The sequence below is a fragment of the Puntigrus tetrazona genome, chromosome 14 (assembly GCF_018831695.1).
Source record: "Puntigrus tetrazona isolate hp1 chromosome 14, ASM1883169v1, whole genome shotgun sequence".
NCBI classification, from domain to species: domain Eukaryota; kingdom Metazoa; phylum Chordata; class Actinopteri; order Cypriniformes; family Cyprinidae; genus Puntigrus; species Puntigrus tetrazona.
Window position 1 is genome coordinate 13,779,396 of NC_056712.1, and position 14,155 is coordinate 13,793,550.

General features: G+C 37.7%; 2 protein-coding genes across 2 annotated transcripts in view; one reads left to right on the forward strand and one right to left on the reverse strand.

Annotated features, from left to right (window-relative positions):
* Positions 1–549: 549 nt before the first annotated feature.
* On the reverse strand, positions 550–2,477 carry LOC122357517 (uncharacterized protein C4orf45). The gene is made up of 5 exons (XM_043256920.1): positions 2,393–2,477; positions 2,105–2,313; positions 1,341–1,390; positions 1,087–1,201; positions 550–570 (listed from the first exon to the last, which is right to left on the reverse strand). The coding sequence occupies exons 1-5, from the start codon at positions 2,475–2,477 to the stop codon at positions 550–552; spliced, it is 480 nt and encodes a 159-aa protein (XP_043112855.1).
* Positions 2,478–4,434: 1,957 nt separating this feature from the next.
* rapgef2b (Rap guanine nucleotide exchange factor 2b) overlaps positions 4,435–14,155 on the forward strand; it is an 87,921-nt gene continuing 78,200 nt past the window's right edge. The window contains 1 exon segment of the mRNA XM_043257026.1: positions 4,435–5,049. Within this exon segment, the coding sequence (XP_043112961.1) occupies positions 4,981–5,049 (69 nt within the window). The 5' untranslated portion in view covers positions 4,435–4,980.

Genomic DNA, 14,155 nt, shown 5'->3' on the forward strand with positions numbered 1-14,155 from the left:
TCCAGGGTCACATGCAAGGTTTAAGACCTATTTATAGTCAGATACTCGTGAAGACAAGAGTCTTTCCATATTTCACCTGCTTCAAGATCATTAGAAGAATGAGAACATACAGTATTTCCTGTCAAACATGCCAACCTAATTTTAGCATGACTGAGATCCTACTTTTTAAAACTGTATTTTAAACCATTTTTTTCTGTTTTCATTAGAAAATACCCTTTTTGCCCAAAGACAAATAATGCACTATTTTAACTAACCGTTTGAAAAAAATAAAATAAGTCTAGGTTTCCCTGAAGAAGGCAATACTTTAGAGGTCAAACCATGCTCTCAAAAAATCTAAAAAATGTAATGAAAAAGTGAGAATTGCAGCTGAACAAGGTCGTGTCTGCTCTTCTCAAGATACTGGAAACGGCACGAGTGGGTTGTGTACTATTATTACCTGGGATTGACCACTGATAGAGACGTGATCACATATAAACCTCTTTTAGCTGCAGGATTATTGCTTTCTAGTTGCTATCGACTGTCTGAATCTAAGAGGATCTGATCTCTATGTTATTGAGTCTTTACAAGTTCCTGACGATTTAAACCACAGATACGAGGTAAACAAGGTGAATGAAGAAATCTTTTTTTCTAATGTTTGCATTCATTTGGGACTGAATATTCTGTATACTCCCCATAACATAATAACTTAATGCATTAAAACGTCTCTTTTCGTTTCAGTTTGCGGGGGCAAATGAACCAAGAAATTAACGGTACAGCAAAAAAACTATGCGTTTAATGTGGTTTCATAAGTGCTGACAAAGTGTCGTGCGGACAATAAACGGTTTAACGATCACAAATCAACATTCAAGGAACAGTCGGTTTATATAGGCCTCGAGTAATATTTCAGAGCTGATCCGTATCCGTGAAAAAGTAATGCCACCTGGTTGTGCTTTCTGTTTTTACTGCAAAACAAACAAAAAAAACAATGAGAGGATGTTGGGTGAATTGCTTCAAGATTACAACAGTGATCAGACACTGAATTCCAGTTTATTCTTGATATATCAAAGTTCGACAGGGTTCAGTGTGTATCGTCTGTTTATATCTCACCTGGTTAAGCAGGAACTGTTTGTTGTCTTCCTCGCTGTAGGTATCGTATGCACTGTGGTTCCAAGCAAGCTTCCCACAGGTAGGTTGTTTGTCCTGAAACCGGGACTGATTCTGCCTGCGTGCAGAGTGTTGAATTATTGATTACTAGAGGAGAAAAGCTTCCTCTCCATCCACTCCCCGCCATTTCCTGCCAGTGAAACCCATCACCATGTAGAGTAACCTAACCCTTCCCTCCCTGGTTACTGGTAGCTCACCGTGGGCTGGGAGTCACTTCATCCTGCACAGCTGACTGAAATCTGTCAAGCTGATACAAAAGGGGAAAAAAAGTACTTAATAATTCAGGCACAGTCTGCGGCGATGCAACCCAAGTACTCTTTGCAGATTTGTTTTTTTTTTAAAAAAAACTTGTTAATGTTATACAAATTCTTAAAATTATAATCTCATCCTAGAAAAGAGACTTTTTTATTGTTTAGATTTATTTGATTGCAGAATTCAGTGAAACGTTTTAATACTGGGAAATATTATTACAGTTAAAAAAAAAAATTCTATGTTCATATATTTTAAATTAGGCTACTATTTACTAATTGATTACATGTATTCTGGATTACATAATCAGATTCCAAAAAAAAGTACTTTTATACTCATAATCAGATTACAGTTACTTTTTATTGATTACATGCTGTTTGTATAGGAGCAATAAATTATTCATAATTCGTCTTTCATGTTCCTTTCTAAAATAACCTATAGCGGTAAACAAATGAAATATTTATGTTTGAGTACGTTTTTGAACTTATTAATGTTGTTTTAAAAATATTCAAAAAGAAAAAAAATTTAAAACTAAAATGTGTAATGTAATGGATAATAACTAAAATTATTGTCAGGTATTTTGTAGTATTGTGAAATACAACAAACAATAATTTTAGTAATTATGTATAAGCACATATATTGACAAATCTGCAAAGACTGTTGTATATGTATTGCCCAAAAGAAATTCCAAACGCATCGGCTATATAATAACCTCATGTTTGTTGTTAAGCGCAGTGGAGTGCTGCAGACCCCAGCCCACTCCTCCCACATAGCAGTGTTTCGGTAACGGCGGGGCAGCGTCTCTCGCAGACCGGAAGAGGTAGCTGAGGTCGCTCGTGGCATCTCGAGATAACGGGCCGACGCCAATGCTGCGCGGGAAATAGTCCAGCTTGGGACGGTAATCTCCAATGCAGCCTGGACCTAGATAACAGCCCTTGATTCGTATCCTTAACAATGATTAAATAAAGTTTCCTGCTAAAATAGTTTCATAACGGCTTACCTGTGAACAGTATTCTCTGCCCAGGCGAGCTCTGAGTTTCTCCGTCTGCCTGAGAAGATGTAGTGTCCTGTCGTACTCTCTTCATCACTTTGTTTAAGCTAGCTTGGTCTTAAAACCGTTGCTGGATCACTGAACTAACTAACTAACTAACTAACTAACTAACTAACTAACTAAAACAAGCCCCGAGCAGGACGTCACTCACTCGCTCGCGCGCCGTTGCCATGGAGCGGCTGGTCTCCACGGGACCAGGGCTTAGTCGGCTTGTATTTCGCTATTTATATGGATTATGTATTATTTATTAAACTATTTACTTAGTACATGGCCTATACATTTGAAACGATGTAAGCCCGTAGTTTTGTTATTGACATCAGTGATTAATAAATCAAAATAAAATAACCTAAAAAAGTAATAGCCTACAGGCAATAACAAGCAGAGAAAAGGAATGAAGGTATAATATAATAGTATATTTAAATCACAGTGTCTAAATCTATAAGCAAAGAATAACAAATAAGCAAGCAAGCAAACAATACATAAATAAAATCTACAAATAACTAAATACATGGCTTTGATTCTGATAAAATGTATACTTTCTATGCAATGCATGTGACTTTGGATAACAGTGCCTAATGCAGAGATGTAAAGTACATTTTATTTGAACTGTTTATAAATGCAAACATTATGAAGGAAACTACTTCTCAAAGCACATTAGCAGGCATTAAATATGTGATATTCAAATGATGTCTTTAAACCGGTTTGCTCTTGTTGATATAAAAATAAGGCTTTGCTTGAGTCTCAGATAACCGATTGCCATCTTCATGGAAGTGTCATATTATAAGGTTTATTTGCACATTCCCCCTTTTTTTGCAGTTTTTATTGGCTTTTTTTTTTTAGACAGTGCAGATTGTCTAGATTTCATGATCATGACCAGAGCTGTTCAATTCCTTTTTCTCACTCTGTGTAAAACCCGCTATAGCAAAGAGAAAGCTACTGTGCCCGCTACCTATAATATTTATTATATAGCTTTTATTATGAATGAGAAGATTACCTTGTATCACATCAATCATGAATAGATAAACGAGACAGTGGCCACAAAATGCAAAACGCTTCAATACAATACAAAAGCCTCATGAATACAAAGCTTCAATGGGTATGGATTTACAGAAATTTTATATATATATATATATATATATATATATATATATATATATATATATATATATATATATATATATATATATATATATATATAAAGTAAGAAAAATGGAAAAATGTGCATTGTATTTTTGGAAGACTAGCCACTGAATAAAAAATAATGAAAAAAAAAAAGACTTTTTTTTCCTCAGAATTGCAAGATATAAAGTCTTTTTCCCTCTTATTTACGACACTTTCTTTCCGGCAAAGCACCATAGGAAACCACGAGATGTGACTCTTACAGGACACGGGGATCCTTACTTTTTTTTATTTTAATTTTTTTAAATCATAAACAGACCTTTGTATGACATTTTTTACTTTACATCTCGCAATTGCGACTCGTAATTCTGACTTTATAACTCGCAATTATGAATTGTGAGATAAAAAGGTCGCAATAACCTTTTTTATTCAGTGGCTGAAACGGGCTTCCATAGGAAAATGGCAAACAAAGCTGTTTATGATAAAAAAGTAAGAGTCACATCTCGTGGTTTCCTATGGTGCTTTGCCAGAAAAAGAAAGTGTCGCAAATAAGAGAAAAAAAAAGAAGAATTCTGGCTTTATATCTCGCAATTCTGACTTTATATCTGGCAATTCTCACTTTATATCTCGCAATTCTGAGAAGAAAGGTCAGAATTGTGAGATAAAAAGTCGCAATAACCTTTTTTTTTATTTTTAATTCAGTGGCGGAAACGGGCTTCCTTACACGTACCTGCCAGAAAAAGCGTGCATTATCAAAGTGTATGACACTACAAGCTTGCACTACCGTCTTCCGCCAGTGGATGGAGACAAAGCACTACGTGTCGTGTGCATGTCGCTCTGTGGGCGCATTATTGTGCTGAATGGACTCGCCCATGAAACCTCTTGAGGCGGTCGGTCACCATGGTGGTGGCTTACAACAGCGAGCCCAGACGGCAGACCATCCGTCGCGTTTAGACGCTGAACCACTGTTTATAAATGCTGCCTTTGACCCTCCGCTGCTTTGCAAATGGCTTAACACGGACAATCGCCCAACGCGTGGACTGCACGTTGTTTTAAAACGGAAAACCGAAGAAGATGGAAGAGCGAGCAGGAGACAAACGGAATGCTGAAAAAATGCACTCGTCTGCGTAAAACACAGACGCGCCGCTTGCCTGCGAAAACCTTTCATTAACGCTACATCGCCTGTCAGGTCTCAGCCGAAGCTTCAGCGGCTGGAATAGGAAAAGCAGACTGTCTGGTTTTGTAAGACTGGGACGAGGGACAGTAAGATAGCTCCTGGCTTAGGCTGTGGCCTGGGGACAGGCTCTCCTCTGCAGTTGCTGCTACATAAAAACGTTTTTGTACCGATAAAAGCCACCACCGTGTGATTCGCTTTGGATTATTTGACTTAACTATTGTTCGCGATTGTTTTGAAAACCATGGCGTCCTATGTGGATAACAGTTTTCGGCAGGCGGTGATGGTGAATCCTTCAGACAGGACGCAACAGGTCAGTCTTTTAAATCATTTATTACGTGCGCTGTTAAATGTTACAGTATGTTGCGTTGCTGTTGTTGCTAGCATCACGTGCATGATGTGCTTTTCTGTCACAGTGTTGACAGTGCAACAGTTTTTTTTTTAACTTTGCATAGCATTGGATAAGCGTTGCACTGAAAAAAAATGGCATGAACTGATACGCATGTGTGTATAGAGTTGTCCCCGATCAGCTTATAATTCAGGCACGTGTCTTTCCTCCTTACTGTTTTTGTAGTCTATTACATAAACACGAAGCAAACCTTTGTAAACTGCGTTTTTCACGGCTACACAAGCCTTGACAGCTCAACAACAGTTGAACAGTACATAAAGAAGCGCTGTCGTGTGATATGACACGGAACTGACGTTTAGTTATAGGTTTTAAGCGCAAAATATCGGTCTATTATGCTTTGAAAGGCGTTGCGATGACATTTTGCCTGCTTGGTATAGTCTCCACCCTTTTACGTGGCTCAGCCGGCGACCAAAAAGCCGCGTTAAACGTTTTCTACAGGGCTGTCGATAAATGTAAAAGTCAAAATGTATTTGCAGATTAATTTGTGTTATTTTTTCCCCTTGAAGTAATTGTATTGTCTGTGATGATTTGGAGAAACTACTGAAAATAATCGATACTAACGAGTCGGGCACTGAAAGTGACAGTCTGCTTTGTCAGACATAAAAGAAGCCATTGATTCTTCTACTGCACATCTGGTTAATTAGATTTTGCCCTCTATTTCATCTTAGGTTACAATAATTCGCAACCATTGTCTTTTTTTGTTTGTTTTTTTTTGCTGAAAATCACAGAAGAAGATCGATATTTTAAGGGCATTTGAGGTCATTGTTATCATAAAGCGGACATGAATTATTCGTGTTTCGTTCGTGAACGAATCGGGTTTTGAATGAATCATTAAACCAATCGACTCTCCGATTCTCGGGCGGCATCGAATGAACAAAATATTTCTCTTTTAAGTTTGCTTGCAGACATATGTTGCTGCTTTTGCATTCATTTACATAAGCAGCGTAAAAGGACATTAATTGTACATTGGAAATGAAACGTCCGTTTTAATCGTGTATGGTCATCAGTCATTTCTCTTTCTCTTTCACAAACAATATTTCTGATTTGTTCGTTACGTTCAGGTGACGTTCATTTGTAGTTCTCAAACAAAACCATTAAACAACAAAGCAATGAAATGCTATATAGTCAGTTTTTAAAGCAGCAAGCAATCACGTGTTCAGATAACTACAAATGATCAGTGCATGGAAGTGAACGAGAATGATTTGTTCACTTGAAAGATTTGTTCACAAACTAAATACCACTGGTCAATATTAATTCAATAATATGTCGGGCACTTGAGGTGAAAGGCTGTCAGACAGAAAAGAAGCCATACAATTCTTCTGTTCTCTAGCTAATTTGATTTAGCCCCCGTTTTTCCACTTATAATGGGGTTACAAAGATTCTCCTACAGATTGTGCTTTGCTGAAAATAACCAGTGCATGAGTACATTATCATACAATGGACATGAATAATAGCAAACCAGCCGGTCCGCTTCACATGTGCATGCTATTAATCACACAATAATCTTATAATCACACCAAGTTTCTGTCGTGTGGAAATAAACATGTTCGCTCATTAAGCCTTTTTACATCTGATCGAGTCCTAAGATGCAAAAATACTGATTGTGAAAGAACTATTTTAGTGCACTGGGGAACAATCACATCTGTTCATGTGAAGTTGTTTGTACCTGGATTTAAGCACTGCAGACAATAGAGGCACTTGAGGGTCAGTATGGTATTCATTAGCGAATGCAACTCTGCACTGCTGCATTTCCTAGAGATTACGTGATATTCCATGTCTGCTCCCATCGAGTGATGGAGCCTTTAAATCATCCCGGGTCACTTCAGAGTTGGCCTTCATTCAGCTATCCCAGTACTTTGGCCCGAGCGATCAGCATGTGTGTGTGTGTGTGTGTGTGTGAGTTTGTGAATACTGACCCCTGAAACCAGAGCTCACCACACCCTAAATTCACAATCGAAAAAGTCACTTATGAGTTTGTAGAATACAGCATAATGTAATCTCGGTCAGTTCATGTGGACTGAAAGGAGCTGTTTCATAAAGTGGGCTTTAAGACACCATTGTAGAGTAAAGACTTTTTTTAGGCAATGACGCAGGCTGTTCTAATGGAGCTTGAAGCTCATTACGGCTTAACGGCAACAACCTCAGCGCTTTGCATTAACTTGCTGATGGATGGTGTAGATCTTAATGGGGCAAAATGTTCCCCAGTTGGAGTAGGCAATATGGGGGAATAGTGAAGGGTATGGCTTTTACAGATTTTAGGAGGCTATTTTCGAAGGCAGATGGGTACGCAGAGGTCAAGGAGACCGTAAACAGGCTGATGGGAGTTTGTGCTTTGACCTCTGTGAGTCATTAGATCAAAGTGGAGGAGGGCACATCTCTTATTGTTCCACTGAGCCGCATATTGAGTATTCGGTAAATGAACAAGCTAAATATAACATTTGGCGTCAGAACACACAATTTGGCTGTATCTTTTTTTTTTTTCTGTGCCCACAAACATATGAAAAGCTGGTCATCCTGGTCTGATGGTTTCCTTCCAAGCAGCTTCCTTCCTTCCTTTCTTTCACAGTGAGAGGAAGTGCATCAGAGGGTTGTCTGAGCTTGACAGAGCTTAAGAAATCTTTTGCTAAAAAAAAAAAAAAAAAATCCCGCTCATGTTCCCCTTTTTTTGTTCTTCACTAATGAAGCTTTGTTTACACACACATGCCAGTCAGTAAGCTGCAGGTGTCTTATGAATAATTGCAAGAGCAAAGGCATATGGGCCAAGCTCTTTGAAAGGATTGTCTAGCCTAGGATGATATAGCCTTTTATTTAACATATCATTAATCTATAACTCAGTATTATAGTGTAATATACATAACACATAATCAATTATTTTATTATTATTCTTTTTTTTCAAGATGTGAGGTTATATTTTATTTTCGAGTGAAATGGGCTTTACCAAAAGCATAAATCTTATAAAGTGTTACAAAGAAACATTTGTTAAACATGATTCAACACATTCAAAATATAAAGACCGTTATCTGGCCATCCTTACCGTCTAAACATGTTTTAGTAGTTAATGGTACCTTTTAAAAATACTGGCGCAAAGAACCGCTATTCTTATAGCCTGGGGTCTTGTTTTTCTCTGTTTCTGAATTTTTACATAGCCATCTTGTTCTTAGTTTTCTTGCCAAGTGAAGTCACATGTTATGAATAGGAGTCAGTGCCTTGTCAGAAGTAGTTGGACACATACTGTACATACACAAGCGCGCGTGAACAAAGAGCGGTTTCAATGACATCTCCCTTCTCGGTTTACACAGGAAGAATAGACAGGCCGGCTGGAGAACATAAACAAATGATGACAACTGTCACGTTAAAACCAGAGCGTGTGGCACTTCTTTCTTCTCCTTTGTTGTTGGCTTGTGAGATATTATTCTTTGGTAATATATAGTCTGCAACGGCCCATCAAATACTGGTTGTCGAAATGATTATGGAATTGCTTTGATTCCTTTAAGCCTTACTGGGTTATTTCCAGTGTGATGAGGTCATTTGACCTTTTGATTTCGTGCCAAATGATGCCTGGCTTGGTGTTAAATTTGGCCAGCTACTGGGTTCCTTTGTTTATTTAAGAGTAAAATATGAGGAATGCCTAATGGCTGAAGTGGGAATTTCACTAGGATTTGGAAGGCGAATGAAATGTTTTTACTAGAGCATTCCAATCCAGTTATTGCTGGACCAACAGCATTTGACTGTGCGTCCGTTTTAGTTTTGGTAGGAGAGTCTAATAAGCACATCCAATGAACGGGAATGCAATATTTGAATGGACCAGTGGTCATCACATGCCTAATTTAATAACAAACTTGAAAAATGCTCATCACAAGCCACAGTTGGTCACACCGCTTCGTGTTTTACCTCTTGTGCACCAGTTTTCTGCCTTTTTAGGAAAATTAGTTCATAGATTTTATAATTTTTCTGCGTTTCAAAGGTAAGAAAACCATTTGGTTACACTATTGCGATTTTTGCATGAAAGTAAACTATTCATAATATTTGTGGAAAAACCAGACCTGCTTTTTAAGCAGTAGTAGTTTTTTGTTGTTTGTTTTATATTGCTTTCCAATTAGGTAGGGGAAATGGAGAAATGTAATCCGTTCTGTTTAATGATTCTGATTGCTTATCGATTCCATTAACAGTCTAGCTTCAGCCCAGCTGGACTTGAGGAAAGTTCACGTTGTGGTCAGTGAATAAGTGAAGAACCGCTCTGACCCTATGGTAGTTAGCCACTAGAATGATTTAATCCAATAGCTTTGCCACAAGAGCCATTTTGCTTATTCATTAAAAAGAACCAGTTCATAACAGTCATTATCATGCGTGTGTGACATCACTAGCCGTGCTGCATGTTTGTTGTTACATGCAATCAGTGATGACAGGGTTTTTTTCTTTTATCACATTTCATCACAAAAGCATATTAACAGTAGAATGCAGTTATTTCAAATCGACAAAGAAATGAGATGCCATGAAGATTCTGTTCCTGTGTGTGTGTGTGTGTGTGTGTGTGTGTGTGTGTGTGTGTATGTATGTATGTATGTATGTATGTATGTATGTGTGTGTGTGTATATATGTATATATATGTATATATATATATATATAAGAACCTTTCTTTTTCCATCCTATTTCCAACACTTAATACAAGTTCAAATCAAAACAAGAGTGAAATGGGGTCATCACTGAATATGAATGGGTGTCTTGGGGTGAAGATTGTGATTTAAATACACTGCTTGGGCATCAGTAGTGGTTGGCGGCCCATGTCCCTTCCGGTGGTTCTTTTGATCCTTGCATTGGGCTGCTTGTGTCAGAGGAGACTCATCCTCATCCACGCTTACAGCGGATCGCTTTGATCTGCCGCTCTGTTTCTCTGCTGTGATCCATTTGTTAGCATCTATGTCTGTGATCTTCCTCACTGGATGAAACCTCTCACTCTGAAGCTACAGACGAAATGCACAGAGATGTCTGAAGCGTGGTATAGCTTTTGCACATCATGCTTTGTATAACTATTGCTGTTCTCAAACTTATACCTATATATTTTTCAGCAGTCCTAAAGGAGCAGTTTGCACAAAAATGAATATTCTGTCAACTCAAACCAGTGTTTTTGTAGATGAAAGACGGTATTTTGAAGAGTGTTGGAAATCAACCGGTTGACTTTGGGTATTGACTTATCTCATACAGTTTGATTTGCAGGGTTACTGCAACCCAAAACAAAATTTGGTAATAAACATTTACCCCCATGTTGATCCAAACCCTTAAGAGCTTTGTTCGTCATCAGAACACAATGTAGGATATTTTATATAAAAACCAGAAGGCTTGTGACTCTCCCATTGACTGCCAATCAATTTCCACTGTCAGGGTCCAGCAAAGTATGAAAGACATCGTCAGAACAGTTCATCTGCAATCAGTGGTTCAATCTGATTTGTATGAAGCGATAAGAACACTTTTTTTTGTAGGCAAAGAATATAAAAATAACAACTCTATTCAGTAAGTTTCATTCTCTGTCTCTCCACGTCACTCTAGTGCCGTTTTGTAGAATATCCACTGAATGCAAACCATGTACGCTCATTGGTGTCAGCCACAAGGATTCAAATCAAAGCATCGAGACATGTAGAAAACGTATCTGGCTGACAGAAGAGCATACATACTTTGCATCCTGTAAATATTCTCCAAAATGGCATTACAGTGATGCGGAGACAGACTATTGAATAAAGTAGTTATTTTTATTTTCTTTGCCTGCATAAAGTGTTTTTAATGCTTCATAACAATCCGACTGAACCCCTGATTGCAGATGGACTATTCTGATGATATCGTACCTTGAGAGTATAATTTACTTCACAGTCATTGAGACAGTCACAAGCCTCCTTGTTTTCATCTAAAATATCTTACATTTTGTTCCGTAGGCAGACAAAGCTTTCACAGGTTTGGAATGACATGAGGGTAAGTGACTAATGACAAAATGGAGTATGTCTTTAACTGTGAGCTTTATTGTACTGTTTTTAAAATTCCTTTTGTGCCTTGTTGCTTTATGCGGCATCCTTCATTGAGATATGGCAGTACATAATGCTCGGAGCGGTGGCTGTTGTGCGTTGTTTTTCCATTGCTTGTCTCACCCATAGCACTCCGATGAACAAAGAGCCCAAACAAACCTTCAGTTGCGTTACAGAAATGTCAAGGCTGCAGAAATCTAAGCGCATCTGAACTTATCTCTCCGACACCTAGCAGCAGAGCAACCAAAGACTGGATGGAAGGAGAGAAGAAAATCATTTAGAATCAGATTTCTTAAAAAAAATCTCTGTTCTGATGGTACAATGTCACCATTTGTGGAAACGGCTACCCTGCTCTAGGTAGAAATGGCCTGATGGCAACTAATCTGCAACTAGCTCCCCTCAATTAAATCCTAGCCATGCGTATTAGGGGAGAAACTACAAAACTGCTCTGAGATCAGCGTTTAAAGGTAGTTCTAACTGTAGTAATCCCGCCTGTCCCTTACCGCGTCAGCTACTGTGAATGTAGACCAACGCATTAGCTGATTAATTACCTGATTATCTGCAGCGTGCTAAGGATTGGTTACAAAAGCTCCCTTCATTCAGTATGTAGGCCAGTTTTCATAAACGCGATATCCAGTCGGATGTATTTACTCATTTTGTTCTTGTTCTCCATAGTTCTGTGATATTTAGCCTTATAATTCCTTTAAATTCTTAATCTATAGTCCTATGTATACTCTGTGTTTGTGGCAAGCAGCTCACACACATGAGCCCGGGATTGTATTCCACTCAATCATGAACAATGGTACGTCTCCAGACAGAAAGCTCTAGTCATGAGGTCATATTCCCCTCTGCTCTTTATGGCTCCATGGACCTGTACATTACTCTGTTTATAAGGGTTCAGCACAGGTTTTATGATGGCAAGGATTTAGGTTAGGTGATGCCCTGGACTAAAAAAAAGTATCTTTTAGCCCAGACTGACGCCTCGGTTTCTGTGGGAAAAAAAAAAAAAAAAACAGTAAATTTTGAACAGAACAGAAAATTTGATCTTAGTTCATCCCGGTAGTCATTTGCAGTTTGAATATTTTGAAGGCAGAGACTATAATAAGCATGAAAATATGCAGCATATCATATGCAAATGTTTTATAATATAGGCTGTTTAAATTGGTCATATCTCATTAGGACTTGTATGTATCATCATTACATTTTTTTCTTGCTTCATCCACCACCTTGGATTTTTTTTTTCTGCTCATATACTGCCCTTGTTTTATTCAGTTTATTGACAAAAACATTTTATTACAAAACAAGTTGCGCAGGAAAATGTGTAATTGCGTTATATGCCATGAAGGCCCTAAATAGAAATGATTTGCTTTACAACAAATACAATTTGTACTTTCTTTCTGTTAATTTGGAATGAAATATGACAAGGAAATGATCATGACGGATTCGTGATATTTACCTATAGGGCCAGTGCTTCTTATTACTCTTTTGGCTTTGACAAATAATGTCTGTTTGTTTGTTAAATGCATATTTGTAATCTTTATTATAACATTTCACACCTATCACATGGGGAATCATTTTTTATTAAAAATGCTGCCATATATCTTCCTATGCAGTTTTTTTTTCTCCTTGGTATATTGGTTCTCCATTTAGAACATTATATGTTATAATGAACTGATATCTGTATTGGATGTGTTGGGGAACCATCTCAAGTGACTTGACAGAAATGTGGGTAGACACATTTTCTGTATCATTACGTGTGCCAAGAACCAACAATAACACACCAGTGGTTCTTACTAATCCAGACTAATCTAATTCTTACTGAAATGTCTGACAGTTTGACTTTTGTTTTACCCTCCTACTCTTGCACGGGGATGGAAGAGCTTTGTTGTCCCTTGGGTGAGCGTTAACCTGGGATGAACCATATGGGTGGTTTCCTCATGCCGTGTCTGCTATAGTATCCAGATTAGACAAACTGCTTTTCCCAGATGCATCTCTTAGATTGGAGAAATGACACCTCGCCTCAGTTTACCAGGTTTAGAGCAGCTTCCCTTCAGCTCTGCTCTCCATTTACGTAAGCTGAGGTAATGTTTTACTTTTGTTCACCTCATGGACACTGATGACAGAAACCGTTACAGATGATTCTGAGGGGAACCTCGTGACTTGAATCTCAGCGAAAGAGTGTTCACCTCTGACCTCACCTAATGGGAAGTAATTGCCTGATCTTGTCAACCTGAGGACAAGAGTTTGCCATTACGTTAGCAAGACATTATTACAAACAATTGAGTTTGCCCTTTTTTTAAATTTAAGATAAAGATAAGATTATTTATAAGACATAAATGAGTCTGGCATCAGTACAAGAACAGATGTTTCACATTTACGCTCCCATTCTATATATACGGCATGTATTATATAAAAGTTAATACTTTTTGCAGGAATGGCACATTAAATTAATCAATAGTGAAAGTATAACAATTATAAGGTTTCCATTTCAAATGAACAGTGGTTCAACTTCCTATTTATCAAAGAGTCCTGAAAAAATGAAGCATAGTTTCCACAAAAAATCTTAAGCAGCACAAATGTTTTCAACTGATAATAATAATCAGCTTTTTAGAATAATTTCTGGCAGTTTTCATGGAAATTAAATTTTGAAAATTGCAGGAATAAATTATTTTAAAATCAAATTTTATTTTTTTTAAAGTTTACTGTACATTTTACCAAGTAAATCCAGCCTTGACACTTTTTTACGAAAATCGTTCTGACCCCTAACTTTCGAGCATTAGTGTTTGTAACACAAAAGTTAAAGCCAACAGTTTTAAGTGTATGACTTCAATACTGGCGGTCATAGCACTATGGATTATTTAGGAATTTGATAAAGCTTCATCTAAGAATTTCAAAAGGCATCAGACTCAGAGTACGGTGATATTTTTGCATCCGTTTTTCCACGGTTCTGACGAATCGCTCTATATACGAGGGCAGAAATGTGGCCCGCACAGATAGCG

Excerpts from the sequence above, each read along its gene's own strand:
- LOC122357517 (XM_043256920.1), bottom strand. The coding sequence starts at position 2,477 with ATGAAGAGAGTACGACAGGACACTACATCTTCTCAGGCAGACGGAGAA. Across the intron at positions 1,391-2,104 it reads CGCTTAACAACAAACATGAG|CTTGACAGATTTCAGTCAGC; the intron begins GTTATTATATAG and ends CTTTTGTATCAG. Across the intron at positions 1,202-1,340 it reads GAAGTGACTCCCAGCCCACG|GCAGAATCAGTCCCGGTTTC; the intron begins GTGAGCTACCAG and ends CTCTGCACGCAG.